This window comes from Ostrinia nubilalis, chromosome 22 (genome assembly GCF_963855985.1).
Source record: "Ostrinia nubilalis chromosome 22, ilOstNubi1.1, whole genome shotgun sequence".
Classification (NCBI taxonomy): domain Eukaryota; kingdom Metazoa; phylum Arthropoda; class Insecta; order Lepidoptera; family Crambidae; genus Ostrinia; species Ostrinia nubilalis.
The window spans coordinates 5,836,035-5,850,920 of NC_087109.1; the positions used below are offsets into that span (position 1 = coordinate 5,836,035).

At 36.6% G+C, this 14,886-nt stretch overlaps 3 protein-coding genes across 6 annotated transcripts; 2 read left to right on the plus strand and 1 right to left on the minus strand.

Moving 5' to 3' along the window:
- The first annotated feature begins 302 nt into the window (after nt 1-302).
- On the plus strand, nt 303-12,613 carry LOC135082884 (dual specificity protein phosphatase CDC14A-like). 4 transcript variants are annotated; one of them, XM_063977643.1, is made up of 16 exons: nt 303-839; nt 1,174-1,349; nt 1,456-1,594; nt 1,680-1,809; nt 1,934-2,059; nt 2,180-2,232; nt 2,365-2,555; nt 3,431-3,518; nt 3,989-4,100; nt 4,217-4,312; nt 5,001-5,160; nt 7,086-7,265; nt 9,462-9,616; nt 11,900-11,967; nt 12,151-12,237; nt 12,320-12,613. In XM_063977643.1, exons 1-16 carry the CDS (start codon nt 463-465, stop codon nt 12,420-12,422), a joined length of 2,241 nt encoding a protein of 746 aa, XP_063833713.1. In that variant the 5' UTR covers nt 303-462; the 3' UTR covers nt 12,423-12,613. The 4 variants fall into 4 exon arrangements, with proteins under 4 accessions (XP_063833713.1, XP_063833714.1, XP_063833715.1 ...); XM_063977644.1 differs by lacking the exon at nt 11,900-11,967 and having other exon boundaries at nt 12,320-12,408; XM_063977645.1 differs by lacking the exons at nt 9,462-9,616; nt 12,320-12,613.
- Nucleotides 5,620-6,790, minus strand: LOC135082893 (uncharacterized). Its single transcript, XM_063977658.1, has 2 exons — nt 6,392-6,790; nt 5,620-6,145 (listed from the first exon to the last, which is right to left on the minus strand). The coding sequence occupies exons 1-2, from the start codon at nt 6,702-6,704 to the stop codon at nt 5,793-5,795; spliced, it is 666 nt and encodes a 221-aa protein (XP_063833728.1). The 5' UTR covers nt 6,705-6,790; the 3' UTR covers nt 5,620-5,792.
- LOC135082894 (protein NDUFAF4 homolog) lies at nt 7,666-9,058 on the plus strand. The gene has a single exon (XM_063977659.1). The coding sequence runs from the start codon at nt 7,811-7,813 to the stop codon at nt 8,459-8,461; it is 651 nt and encodes a 216-aa protein (XP_063833729.1). The 5' UTR covers nt 7,666-7,810; the 3' UTR covers nt 8,462-9,058.
- Nucleotides 12,614-14,886: the final 2,273 nt, after the last annotated feature.

A 14,886-nucleotide genomic window follows, 5' to 3' on the forward strand; every position in this document is an offset into this window, starting at 1 on the left:
CAAAAACTAATTTTTTATGATTTTTTTTTAAATGAATTTCTAAATCTAACGAGACTGCTGCGCTACAACACTAGTGATTTATACGTTCCAATTTACACACAGTATAAAATTTACTAGTTAACTAGTTAACAAGCAAATTATATATTAGATTTAGCATTTCCTTTATTTAAAAATATTTTCTGTTATTTCACAATAAATATTGAATTAAAACATACAAGGAGTCTTTGCAAAAATAAATCAAGTTAGGCCATCTTAACAGTCAATGCGGCGGTAATTTTAAAACAAAAGAGAGATAACGACAGTGTCATTTTGATTTTGAGATATATTTTATTTTTGTAAATTTTATTTAGAAATATGTTTGTGTGAAGAAATCATAGTGCTTAGTTATTTTATTCAGACTGTGTTTTTTAGTTATAAAATGTGCTATCGAATAAGTTTATACTTACCATTTTTGGTGCAGCCATGACGCGCAGCCCTGATATTCTGTTTATGGCAGAATATATTAAAAACGTGTTATATTTTGCGACAGTACGACAAGGGAAGACCCTCAAAAGTACTGCAGATACACATTATTTTTGTATAGACAACGATTTAATATACGAGAACTATTATTCTGATTTTGGGCCACTAAACTTGGGTTGCGTTTATAAATACTGTAGGATATTGAATGAAAAATTAAAGCAGCATTTGAATAAGCAAGCAATAGTTCATTACACATCGATAGATCCGAAGAAAAAGGCGAACGCAGCTTTCGTATTAGGATGTTATGGTGTTTTGTATTTAAGTTTATCACCAAGAGACGCACTGAAGCCTCTTCTGGTTCATGGGCAGAGTTATCGGTATGTATATTCACTTAGATTCACTTCCTAAGTTCTGTACTTCTTATCTGTAGATTTGTTTTAAATGTAACGTAATTAATCGATTCTCTTTTAATACTACTCCCCGCTAGATGGCGCTGAAGCGGTGCGAGAATTCGTAGTAAACTCATTTTAAATGGGTAAAAAAGCGTTTAGTGTAACTTTTTTAAATAAAAGTACCTACGGCAAGTGTGAAGCCCGTATATAGTCTTCAGCTATCAAGCTTGAACCTAGTTACCTATAACTGGATAAATATATTTATCCAGTTTTGGTCACAAAATTGTAATTCAAGCTGACCCTGTTTCTTTTTATTTAGACCTTTTCAAGATGCAACACAAGGTGATTCTGCATACACAATATCTCTGATCGATTGTCTCAACGCTATTAAAAAAGCAAGAGATTTGGGTTTCTTCAATTTCCAAGATTTCAACTACGAAGAATATGATAGACTTGACAAAATACAGGGTGGCGATTTGAATTGGATTGTTCCTGGTAAAATAAAGATTCTCTTTAATTTTTTTAATACTTTCTACAGCGGATCTGGGAATTTTATTTTATAATTATGTAAGTACTTACATTCAAAATGATCATTTTTTAGCAAAGTTTCTGGCTTTTATTGGGCCAGTGGATTGCAGCGTATCTTTATACCATCCGCCAGAAATGTACATAGACTATTTTCTGGAAAACGATGTAAAAATTGTTATTAGATTAAACAAAAGGCTTTACGATGGCAATGTGTGAGTATAGTTTTACCAATAATTTGTATTTAATTTAAAACAAATGTAATATGAATGTAGCTTACATGAAACGAAAACATTACAGATTTAATAACGCCGGCATAACTCACTACGACTTATTTTTCCCCGACGGGTCATGTCCACCTCGAAATATTCTCTTCAAATTTCTGCAAATCAGCGAAGAATCCGATTGCGCTATTGCTGTTCATTGCAAGGTTATGAATTTACTATTTTCATTGCGTATGCCACAGCTAAAAGTATATTTTTTTCTCAGTCATTTAGATTAAATGGTAAATATCCAGTTAAACATTGAAAAATACTGATGAATAATTTGTTTAGGCAGGTCTAGGGCGCACTGGCTCACTGATCGGTTGCTATCTGATCAAGCACTACCGTATGACCTCTCACGAAGCTATAGGATGGATGAGAATCTGCAGGCCTGGTTCTGTCATTGGCCATCAACAGGTATTCAAATTACATTTTCGTGCACTAGTTTAGTTTTCCTCGTTTCTGGACCCTCAAATTAAATATTGTATTTGAAATTTTGATTGTGTTATGTGCTTAGTTGAAATTATGTTTTATCAGGGTTGGCTGGAACAGTTAGAGCCGTGGTTGATCAAGCAAGGAAATGTTTATAGGTAAACAGGTGATGATTTTGTAATTAATAGATAGATTTTATGCAATTTGTAACCAGCCTAGCCTATAACTGATTTGTAGACTAGACAAAATTGAAAATAGCCGTGTGTGTTCTAAATGCTCCGTTATGACAGAAAGCGCACGTATCAAGACACGGAGAAGATACCCACACACGAATTCGGGGTGTACTCGATCGCTGAGAAGGCTATCAAGCAGCGGCCTGTGGTCTTCAGCAAGTCTCCGTCGCCCCCGCCTCCGATGCATCGGCAGACGCGGTCGGATATCACTCCTCCGATTAGAGCGCAGGCTTCGAGAGTCAGAGAAGGTAAAAATGCCTGTGGTAGAATAGCGACTATTCCCTCATCCTGTTAGCCTAGGTTGCACGCCATTTTACGTCATGAAGCAGTTAATCGATTTCAGCCCATACATTAATTTGTCATCATAAGCAGAAAGTGAATTAGGTATTTAGTAATTTTGAGTAGCGTTACCAAACAGTGTTATTTTACAAGTGTGTCAGGAAAATTCAAACATCTGTATTCATAATTTAAAATAACACTGTTTGTGTTATATTTTTTGCAGCTTTACGCAACGCATTGCCAATACCGGTTTAAAGATCAAAGAAAAAATTTAAACAGTGTTATTTTAAATATTTTATCACTCGTTGGGTGACTGATGGAATGTTTCGTTCCTCACACAGAGAGAACGGATGAAGATGACGAGGTTTTCATAACGTCTTGCGATCTGACTGAGCCAACTCGGACTCCTATGACTCAACTGAAAGGATGCGTGATAAAAAATACAACACTCTCGGAAGAACACGATCCTAATGACAACATAAGAGAAAATAAATTGTCCTTTTGGAAAAAGTACTTCTGCTGCCGTCCCTGTATTGAGAGTTGCAATGATAGCATCTGGGTATTGGCGGTGCGTTGCGCAAAGTTGGCACCAAATACGTGTCGAGCAAATAAGTGTTGTTTTTTCTTAGATAAGGTAAGTTATATTGAAGATTACTATAGGTACTTTTTACTCATGTGAATTTAAAATTGTATGTAAAGTAGTACAAAATTATTATGGCTCCTATTTTGTTTAGAGCGACATTGAAGGGCATAGTGTTGACATAATCATCATTATTATGCATCTCTGAAACTTTAGAAAACATCCATAGTAATTAATAATAATGTAAATAATTTTCGATTATAGCTTTTAGTAAGGCGCCCGAAAAGGAACCCAGTGAGTGGCGCGTGAGAACACCCAAGACTAACATCAGTCAAAAGATCAATTACAAAAGGTCAGTCAATATTATTACTAATTTTCATCTTTTTCTTTAATCTTAGAGCCTGTAATAACGCCGTCTCATTGTGTATTATTAACTTTTTTCTTCTCAATGCCTTTAGGAGTGGCATTTTTTTGTTTTAATAAACATTGTTTGGGTGGCAGAGTTAAAACCAATAATTTGGAATAAACTGAGGATTAAACAGATCCCAAAATTATTACTACACACTGGATGCAGAGGTCTTAGGCTCATTTACCTTCGGTGTCAGTGTGACGTGCTAATTTTGAGACACCCTGTATAGTATGTATAACAATTTTTCCCAAATAAACACACCTACTACTTGCTAACCCCCTTACTAATAAAAAGTTACACAGTTGTTGAACACTGTTTTAAAATTAATGACATTCCCATACTAAACGTCACTTTAAAACACTGTTTAACGAGCGTGTAAGTTTTATTATTAAGGGGGTAAATGTTTTTTCTAGTGATCAAAACAACATCACGCGGCGTGGCAGTGGCAGCGGGGAACCCCGGCCGTCCTCGCCTCCTTCGCGGGGAAGCACCGCCAGGACGCAGCGGAATAGCGCCAAATCTAATGTAAGGCTACCTAAAATAATCGTTGGGCTAACGAGCGCACGAGCCTTCAAATCGTTCCTTAATTTAAATAATAATTTATTATGTAATTATTTATGTACCAATGTCGTTTTTTTTAGGACTCCACAGTGAGAAGTATCGCCGGCTATCAAACACCACTTCCAACATTTCGAACCTCACAGGGTCCTGTTATAAAAACGATCAACGATGCGAGGGTAAATACATTTTTTTTTACATAAACGAATTTTTATTTATTAGCGTTTTGCTGATATTATTTAGAAATACTTAGTTTTCTTTGCTGTCCTAAAAGATCTCAATATTTTGATCGTGGATATTTATTTTATTGCTCAATGTCTTCCAGCGTTGCCAGTTTTTTTTTTCGCCAAGTCGGGACTTTGGTACTTTTTGAGTGAAAATAGCGGGACTCTTCCGTCAGAAGCGGGACATAGTAAAAAAACGTATATAATCAAAGGTTTTCAAATACATATTTATCTTTTTATTTGACTTAAAATTACGTTTACGTGACAATAGATAGCAAAAGTAGATATAGAAAATGTATTTTAACAAAAAAATAATATTTTAAATCAGATTTACTCTATCGTTAAATTCGTCTTTAGAATAAAAAAAAGAAAAATCGAAATTAAACAAGTTTTATTCTTTAGAATAATATGGCGTTTCAAACAATAGTCTGGTGAAGTGAGTGTCTCTCTCCGAAAAGCGGGACCGAGCCTGTCCCGCGCGGGACATTTAAATTTGATTTAAAAATCGGGACGTCCCGCCAAAATCGGGACGTCTGGCAACGCTGGCATCCAAATCTTTGAGAATATTCATTTAGCGCCATCTAGCGTTGAGTAGCGGTAATAATTATATAAGATTTCTAATAATTTAATAAATTCTATTCAGAATTTCCTGATGAGGAGCTCCATGAACAGAGATGACCGGGACAGGCATCTGAACTCCTCCGTCACGGTCACCCCTCACTACTCTCGGGTGTCGCAGTACGGAGGCGAGCACTCCACTATTGGGAATATGGCCCACATTACGCCTTCCAGTTTTAGCACAGGTTAGTCCAGTCATTGTCATGTTTCTGGATAGGATAGTTGAAATATCTCTACAATTTTTATTGCTTTTATTAATTAATTTAATTTATTAATTGCTAAAGTTAAAAGAAAGGGTTGCCAGGTTAAGTTACCATAATCTCGGGAGAATTTTTTTTTCGGGATTCTGGGACTTAAGTAGGTCGGGAGAAACATGAAGTGTTTTGTTTCACAAACATGAAGTGGATTTTCGGGAGTTTTCTACTTTCTCGAGGGTCGCGAGGACATGCAAAAACGCGGGAGAGATTTCCGCCTATCCCCAACATCTGGCAACCTTAGCTAATGATTAGAAATTATTAAGTTTTCAAATAACAAAAAATATTTCTTAGTCTATATTTATATTTTGTCAAATACTGTGATCACAATTTTATAATTATTTTGGTAAATGGCATATAAACATTGATGGAATAAATAAAAAAGTCATGAAAAATGAAAATAAATTTTTTGTCTAATTTGAGACAGACTATAAAAAGTCAAACTAGTGCGCTGGCAGAAAAACTAAGTAATAAAAAATAATGCTAGAATTTTTAGTGCAATATTTTTATCTTATCAAATTAATTCTGGCGTACCCTGTGGAACCAGGAACTAGTCAATAAAATCATATGTTCATTGTAGCAATTTTCTTGAGTTTTTTTACCAAGTCTCTCCTTCTACAAGTTTCTAAAGCATCACATAGTTCAAAAAACCAATTTTGACTGTCTGCAATTTTTTGGTACATATCCATTATTGTTTTGGCTCTTAAATGCAATGGCTTGTTGCTCTCGTTGAGTTTGTCGATAATCTTTTCTTTGATATCCAAACTCCTTGCCAGATCACGCCAGTATGTGCCAATGTTGTCAATGACTGTATCAATGATACGTTGCTTCTTGGCTTCACTCATAGCTGTATTCGGGTTACTGGTGACGAAACTTTCCGCGGGTCGATGTGGTGTGCTATGTATATTTTCAGACGCTAAAACAAATTGCAATAATTTATAATTCAGATAACATCTTTAGGTACCTACATTACAATCTCTACATTTACTTACTGGCAAAAATCTCTCAAGCATATAATATTTAACTTTCCTTAAGAGATATTTTCATGAATTACAAGTCCAAAGTAGATCATAAAAGGGTTTTGATCTTTACAGTTCACACAATAGAAAGAGAGGATTCTGATTAAAAAAAAAAAGGAAAATTTAAAGAAATTGATTCTTACCATACAAGTTAACAAACTCAGTTGGGACGCGATTCAACTCATACTCATTAATTTTTTGTAGCAAATCATTGCCGTTTGGAATCCTACGTGCAATTTCTTTCAGTGGGCCGACGTTGTTCTCTGATAGAACGTCTCTTATCTCCAAAACACGCAATAACTGACCAATGGATACTATCTTTTCATATCTTCTGGGCGAATTGATGTCGTCTCGAAAGTGCTCCTTCAAAGTACTTAGCAGTTGACTGTGCCGTTCACTACCACCGACATAAAAAACTAGTTGCTGCTTCAATTGTGTATATTCTGATAAAGTCATTGCTAAAGATTGAAAAGCGCACAAACTTTTACGAAATTAATATAGTGCTAGCACAGCAAAAGATACGAGATAAATGTCAAAAAAACGTTTCGTACCACTTGAGCCTTTTTATTTCTGCAATGTTTTAATCTTTTTATCAATTATGGAAAGTATGATACTTTAGCTAGCAACTCAGTAAATGAAGATTATTAATTTTCTTTCTTTTCTAGTAATTAGAAAGTTTAATAGGTATCATTAAACAAGAAAATATTTAAAATAAATGAACATATTTTTTGTATAGAGGAACGTTGTGAACAAACTTTTTGACAGGGATTTTCCCAAGAACTTTTCCTGCTGCAGCTGGTTGTTTATGTGTAGTGAATTTTGCATTTAATTTTATAGCGTCCCGAGGTTCAACACAACCACAGCATCGCCGTCGCCTGGGTCGCAGCCCGAGCCCTCCACAACTCAGAATGGTGACAGAGCAAACTCGAGCGACGAATACTCCATCTTGTGCTGGAAAGTTTTTGGCTAAAGATGCTTCAAAAACTGCCTTAAAAGAAGTATTATCTAGACTTAAATGTAAGTTTTTTCATTTTATTTGTGTTTTACATATGACCCGATCTAGTTCACCCGACAACATCATACTAACATAACACTTAAGCGCCTCTTTGCGTGCCAGCGGTTAATCGCGGGAACGTCTAACCGCCCGGCTAGCGGTTTTCCAGTTTTTTAGGCAACCGGTTGTGATTTTATGCATTTGAAGCCGCAACAGCATCAGATTTTGGATTCGTGATTAAACCAGACGGCCATCCATGCATTCCATGCCAATACCAGTTGCAGTACTTTCAGTGCGGCTACTTACCATTACTACGCATTGTGTGTACTTACCTTTACTTACAGTAGGAGAGTTTTGTCCTTTTTTCTATGACACATTTTTTTACTCTGGTAAGCAAGCAAGTGCAATTTTGTTTTTCAAAATTCGAATGTCATTTTGGCATCTGTCACTATGAAATTCTAACCTAGCTTCGTGAAATTTAAAATGAAATATTTTTTGAGTGAAAATAGATGATGAATTTCAATAAAAAATATAAAACGTAAACTCAGTTGTGCTAACGCCACCTAAGATGGGTGCTTTAGTGACCAGAGCTTTGAGACCGATCAGATCTTTCAACATTGAAAACCGTGCTCATCGTGTTATTTCTAAAGAAAAGCCTGACCCGGCGCCCACCTATCCCCAAAATATCGCGGATTTGAAAAGGACTCTTGAAGCGGTTCCTGATATTGACGAGAAGCTGGATAAGAAAGACCCAGGACTTGATGATAGACTTAAGGATGTTTATGTAACCTCTCACGGGAGGCCTGAAGATGACATTACGCGAGAGCGGCAACGCCAGAGCACTGATAGGCCTCTGCCTCAGAACCGCGAACTTTTAGAAGATTATGAATTGGGTTTTAAAGAGCCAGAACGCGTTTCTTACGGGAAAACAACTCTCAGACACGCAATAGACTTTATAGGGGCGCATCAAATGAATCCCAAAGAAGCTACTCCTTCCAAAATAGCCTTAGAGTATAAATTGAAAGAAGTCGATGTGCATAGTGTGTTGAAGTACTTTAAAACGTTTGAGGTTTACATACCAAAAAGCAAGACATCCCCAGCAATCTTTGCTGGGCCAGCTACGTCCAGAAAAAAGTTGGATGAACATGAAGCTACCAATAAATTAGAGAGTGGTGACAGTAAGAAGGTTTTAGTTAATGAAGAGAGTGTTAAAACATAAAATATTTACAGACCTTTATGAATGAATAATGTATATTGAAAATCTAATTGCTATGAATAATATTGTGGTTCATAGCTTGTGGTTTAAAATCAGCACTTCTCTTAGTGGGGGTTAAAGCACACTATCAAAAAAAGTGATAAATGTTAAATTATATTATTTTAAAGCTTAATGTTACATCAAAACTGCATTCTTAAGATATCTGTTGAAGTTATCATAAACCTTTACTAAAACTAACTAAGAGATTGATTTAATATTTATTTAGTGAGTGAGAAGAACAAATTTTGATTACAAACCTACCTACCTACCTATAAAAGTCATAGCATATTATATTTTTTAAAATATAAAACAGATCAAATAATTGCATTGCATAAATGTAATTTTAGAGATATGATTTTATTTTCTGTATAAAACTATTTCATGAGTTTGTTCAATAGAAAAATGTGTAATTTAATATTTTTAAAGTGCAAGCTAAGTGCATACTTTTATTTATCAAATTTATTATACCATGCCGGTAATGTGTTAGTAATCATTGTCATTTGGGACGATGGGATAATGTGATTTAGTTGTAGATGAGAAAAATAAAACATGTTTTGTTCATACGATAATTTTATTTTTCATTCTAAATATTATAATGACCTTGCATTGCATAGTAGCAAAAGTATAGTATGAATACAGCATTGAAGGTTCTAACTTTATCATGCAGTATAATAAAAGATAATGGAGTTGGTATACTTGGTTTTTAAGGTATTTTTTTCATGGCATCTACATAATAATAAACAGAAATAATTTATCTTTAAATTGATAGAACAGAAAAGTACACGTAAACCTAGTATATTCCTACATACATATTTACTACTAAGTACATAATATTTTACCATAACAGATTTTACTAGTAGCACCATTGTATGAATCCTAGGCGTATAGAACGCACTAATCCATATTATCTGTGATAGAACGTCTTTTTCTACGTAGGTTCATGGTTGGAATGTCCACATTTCAGTGGTGACGGGTCGGGACGGCTCAATCGGCGCGGCTTCGGTGGGTGCCGCATCGCTGGGGGCGCGGCGGGACGCCCCTGCGCCGAAGCGAGCGCCTAGCGTCCGCTCCGACGAGCGCCCACTGGCCACTCAGGGAGACATGCTGAATAGCATAAAGGTGGCTTAAACTATTTATAGTTGTTGAAATTCCCGAAGGCGAGTGACCTTTACATGTGTGGTAGCTCGCTACTGTTCGTTTTTCATAAGTTTTGAAAGACATTACACTATCGTTATCTACAGGGTGTTAGGTAAATGGGTATATGAGCCGACACTAGCCCATGTTAACATGGTCATATAATTTAAATGGTATGGTGAAGTCAGAAATTTGATATCATAATTATTTTTTTTTAATTTTCATACAATTTTTTTTACAAAATCTTACTTGTATAAAAATTAAAATAATTAAAATGAAGATATCAATTTTTGATATCATAATTATTTTTTTTTAATTTTCATACACTTTTTTTACAAAATCTTACTTGTATAAAAATTAAAATAATTAAAATGAAGATATGAATTTTCTGACTTCACCATACCATTTATATGACCATGTTAACATGGGCTAGTGTCGGCTCATATACCCATTTACCTAACACCCTGTATATGTAGGTAGGCACGTTCACACTCGTGTCGTGACACACAACACAACACAAGTAAGTAAAGCTCACTCGCCTTCGTGAGTTGTGTAAGTTGGCGTAATATTCAACTTTGAGAACCCACCCAAATAGCACCTGCACGGGTAGCACCTGGCCTATTATTCCACTTAGAGCACCTATCGATATTTTGGGCAGGTCTGTCCATAATTCAGTCAGTCGAATCACTGACAATCTCACTCAGTTAAAAGATTTGTGTAATACTTGTTAAGTTGGTCTCGGGGTCGTGAAATAAGTTCGTAGGCACAATTCAATCATCAACAAGTATATTGTCAATTTAACACAACGAAATGTACATAAAACTTGGGTAATATCAGTCAGAACAATATCTAAACACCAAAATATTGGGAGAGTAAAATAGCGCGCGTCGCGGCCATGGGCGGACTGGCAATAAGGTCGATTTTAGAAAAGACGCCGGCGACCGTTGGAATGGTGAGAGCGCGCCGGCAGAGCGCGCGAGCCCGTGAGTTGTAAAATAAAGCCCGCCAAACTCGAATACGAGCATTATCCACAGAGGTCGCGTTACAACCTCCCCCTCTGACCAAGACATAGCGCCCTCGCGTCAAGGTCAGCAAATGATACCTTGGGTCTACTACGCCTATGCCTCTGACTGAGCCGTTTCGGCGGTCCATCGCCTACGGACGGGGTCAGCTGTGGGACGCGATACCCTCCTGCGTGTTCCTCCGGCCAGTATGCAGTACTCGCGGCCTCCCTAACATGACGAAATCGTTTTCTTCGATATAAATCGCCAGCGGTATAATAGCGCGCGGAATGAATATGACGTACTTCGTCAGCGGGGTTGATGACGTCAATTACATTATGGAACCCCTTGTAGGGCCCTCTCCTCCCCCTAGACGGAACGTCGGATGGCAGCATGTCACGTGACTCTGGGTACTCGATTTGGTTCTTACTAAAAGAAGCTAAATCAACGTCGGCACAACATGGATGTAGTGGTTTTCCGGGAGCCTCCCCCTGCATTGAACCTGCCCCGGGGCAATAACCATCGGGAGGCGATATCGTAGGGGGTTTCCGGTCGCTCCGACCGTTAACACGTTGAGTGCCGCGGGCTCCGTGCACTATACAGGTACTCAGCTGCATCGTCGGTCTTGATACGCCCTTAGGCCTTACCTTCCCCTGGAGTACCCGGTCTGCTGCTTCTACCTTCATCAGCTCTGCCTTGCCGGTGGTAGATAATTCAAAGCTGGTGATGAACGGATGCCAACGTCGCGGCCCATCGTTGAAACACCAGCTGCTCTGCGGTAAGTCCAGCAGGATACCAGCTTTGGTAATAAAATCTCTACCTAATAGGGTTCTTGTTCGCGCGTGTGGTAGCACCAAGAACACGGTAGGTATTATACGACCTTTCAAGGCGACATTGACCTCGCCTTCGAGCGTCGTCTGTAGGTGTTGCGATCCATTTGCAAGCTCTACGATACGTTTGGACTCCCTAAATGTAACACCTGCCTCACGTAAAATATTATACAGCACGGGGCTTGCGATAGAGTGTGTGGCCCCCGTGTCAATAATCGCCACCCCCGTTCGGTTTACGACCTGAATTTCTATCAGCGGTCTCGGATCGTCGTCGCTGTCTATGACATAGGCCGTACTAAAGTCCGACTTATTCGTACTACTCGAACCGGGTGCGCCTTTTAATATCGCAAAATAAAAGCACCTAGATCTTGGAAGTAGATACAGCTAGATAAATGAATGGATTTGACTGACGACTTTGCTTTATTATACGTTTTCAGTTCCAAAGAAGACTTCGTGACTCTTTACATTCGGAGAAGCTTAGTGGTCTGGTTCAAGAAAAAATCAGGTGCGCAAGTATTAATTTCTACTGTACAGTCAGCGTCATAGTTCGTGACACCCAAAGTAGCCCAAAAGTTCGCAACACGTCTTGGAATAAGGTTGTGTTGTCAACCTTTTGGCCACATCATTAAAGTATCGAAAATGTTGTTTTGCTTATAATTCTTGACCTTTTTTTTTTTCATTATTTTAGCATGACTCCAAAAGAAAAATCAAGCATCAAAGATGTTCACTCCAGAACTAGTACAGGGACCAGACCGAGTTTGCACCATGACACCAGGTAGGTAACTAGGTACATATTGATTTTGATTACTTACTTACTCATAATTATTTGATTTTGATTTTGTAATCATTTTTTACAGTGGACCCAAAGAGAGGACCAGTACTACGTCAAGAGGTTTCTTCGGGCCACAACGACCATCGTCGCCGAAAGGGCGTCGGAACTCTCATGCATCTTACTACTGATTTTTTCTCAATACTTCTTGACCATTAAGCCTAGAAGTAGTTTTACGGTAGTATGGTTGTAGGTATTGTTGTGTCAAGCTTTTTGATCACTATGCAAAGTACCTTTTTGTTGATTGATAAATTACAAGTGATGTGTCCTTATATTGTGATAATGGAATACATACAAATAAAGCAAGGCTGATTAAAAAAAAGTTTTATTTAAACATAATATTGCCGTACTTACATATTGGCGTTTCATATCCGGCGGGCGGATTCCGGCGTTAATCGATTTGAAAATCGATAATATTTTGCGAGCCCTATCAGACTGGCTAAAAAAGGCTTGTGCCCAGAGCCGTAAAACTTAATAAAAAAAATAGACACTGACAGGTGATGTTCGTTCATTCATTTCATTGTTCGTTCATTCATCTTCAACTTTATTCTTTTTCTCTTTTGCTTTTGTTTGCTTTGATTTTCATCCATCATCTATTTATTTTTCTGTATCTTTCTTTCTTTTGCACTAATAATAAACGTGCATAACGGCTACTAAATTGGGTAAATTAAACAATAGCAGTGTGTAATCGGAAGAATTTGTTAATATGTTTAGTCCGTTGTTATTTACAGTGGTTTTCCATTGAGCGTTTATTATGCTGTTTTATTTAAACTTACAATTCTTTCTACGTTTTTCATTGATTGGGCATTACCAAAAGGTGTCTCAGGATTTGTACCGATCGTAACAACTATTGTCTTCCGCCAGATAAGCAGCTTTGTAAATAATCAAAGGTTTCTTCCTGGCAATGATTCCTTATAATCTCGACCAGCTCTGATTGCAGTTGTTGTTATATAACTCGATATTCAACCTGTGTTTATAATGTTAATTTTCCTTCATAATGGGATGTTCGATGGTTTGGGTTGTAGAAATCAATAATGTCATTAATTTTGCATAATGGCGTCAGCATAGATGAATAAATCTGAGGCTGTCCAGTGATAGTATCATTAAAGTTGGTTAGGGCAAGGTTGTTTTTTTATTATTTAGTTGGCACTGTGTCAAGATTTGATACGTATAATTTTGGTGTTTATGCTGGTTAACCTTTTTGAAGAGGTGATTGAAGCCCGTTTTGGTGCCGAGATACATCCATATATATATTTGATAATTTGGAGAGCATTCAAGCCTACCTATTTTTTCACTAGTTAATCGTGAAGCTCTGGAACTTGTCTATTTGCTCAGCATTTATCTTCACATGCTTTTAAGGGCTGAGCGGGGGAGCCTAGTGGCACAGTGGCTCAGTAATTGTTTTAGTTCCTTGTTGTGTTTTATCATTTTATTGACATAAAACTTTTATGTCAATAAAAGTATTTTTACCCGACTACGGGAAAGCAAAAGGAGGGTTATGATTTTGCCAGGCTTTATGTATGTATGTATGTTCATCTGTTCCCTCGTAACTTCTAAACTTCTTATCAGAATTCGACAAATGTATTAATACAACTTAATTGTCTGCTGGTTATAGGCTATATGGGCTTCCACAAAATCTAATGTGGCGCCCTCTAGCGGACACACGTTACATATACCACAGAATAATAATAAGCAGGGTTCGAAAATATCCGATATTTATTATAAATATCAAAATATCGGATATTTATGATATACAGTGTGAGTCACGTTAAAGTGTACATATGAAAATAGATGAAACTAGACCTATTTTTATCGACAAAAAAGAGGTCAAAAAATTTTTGAGATTTTTTTTTAATTTTTTATAGAATTTTTTTTCTTCCAATTACTTATTGTAAAGAAAACGTAATAACATTTAAACTAAGCGGTATATCCTGATAAAATAAAAACAGTAATAATGCTAAATAACAGGCAATACTAAAAAAACACATAAAATACACAAAAAAGGCCAACAAATAATAAAAAATGATACTTTTTGAAAAAAATCTGCTTTAAAATTCGTGTTTTTTTTGGTTATTTGATAAATTTCTCCAAAAAATGCCCCTATAACCGGTGGTTTTTATTACTTTGTATTATTCTCTATCGTATTACCTTCGTAAAACCAAAAATCGCATGTCTCTATCCCTATCACAACGTTTGCAATGATCGTTTGAACTAAGCCTCTCCGGGCGCGCCATTCAAAGCATCGTTATCAACAAAACTGAAAATGACTCTAGATTTGTAATTTTGATAAAGACAAGTTAGATTTCAAATAAAAACAAAAAATTTCGAAGTAAAATAAGCATTTTAGTTAAAATTAAAATTGTCTCTACCTGTAGCGGAGAATAATGTGGTGACAGGCCTTTGTTCAAACGTTCATAGCAAATGTTGTGATAGGGATAGAGACATGCGATTTTTGGTTTTACAAAGATAATACGATAGAGAATAATAAAAAGTAATAAAAACCACCTGTTATAGGGGCATTTTTTTTGGAGAAATTTATCAAATAACCAAAAAAACACGAATTTTTGAGCAGATTTTTTTCAAAAAGTATCACTT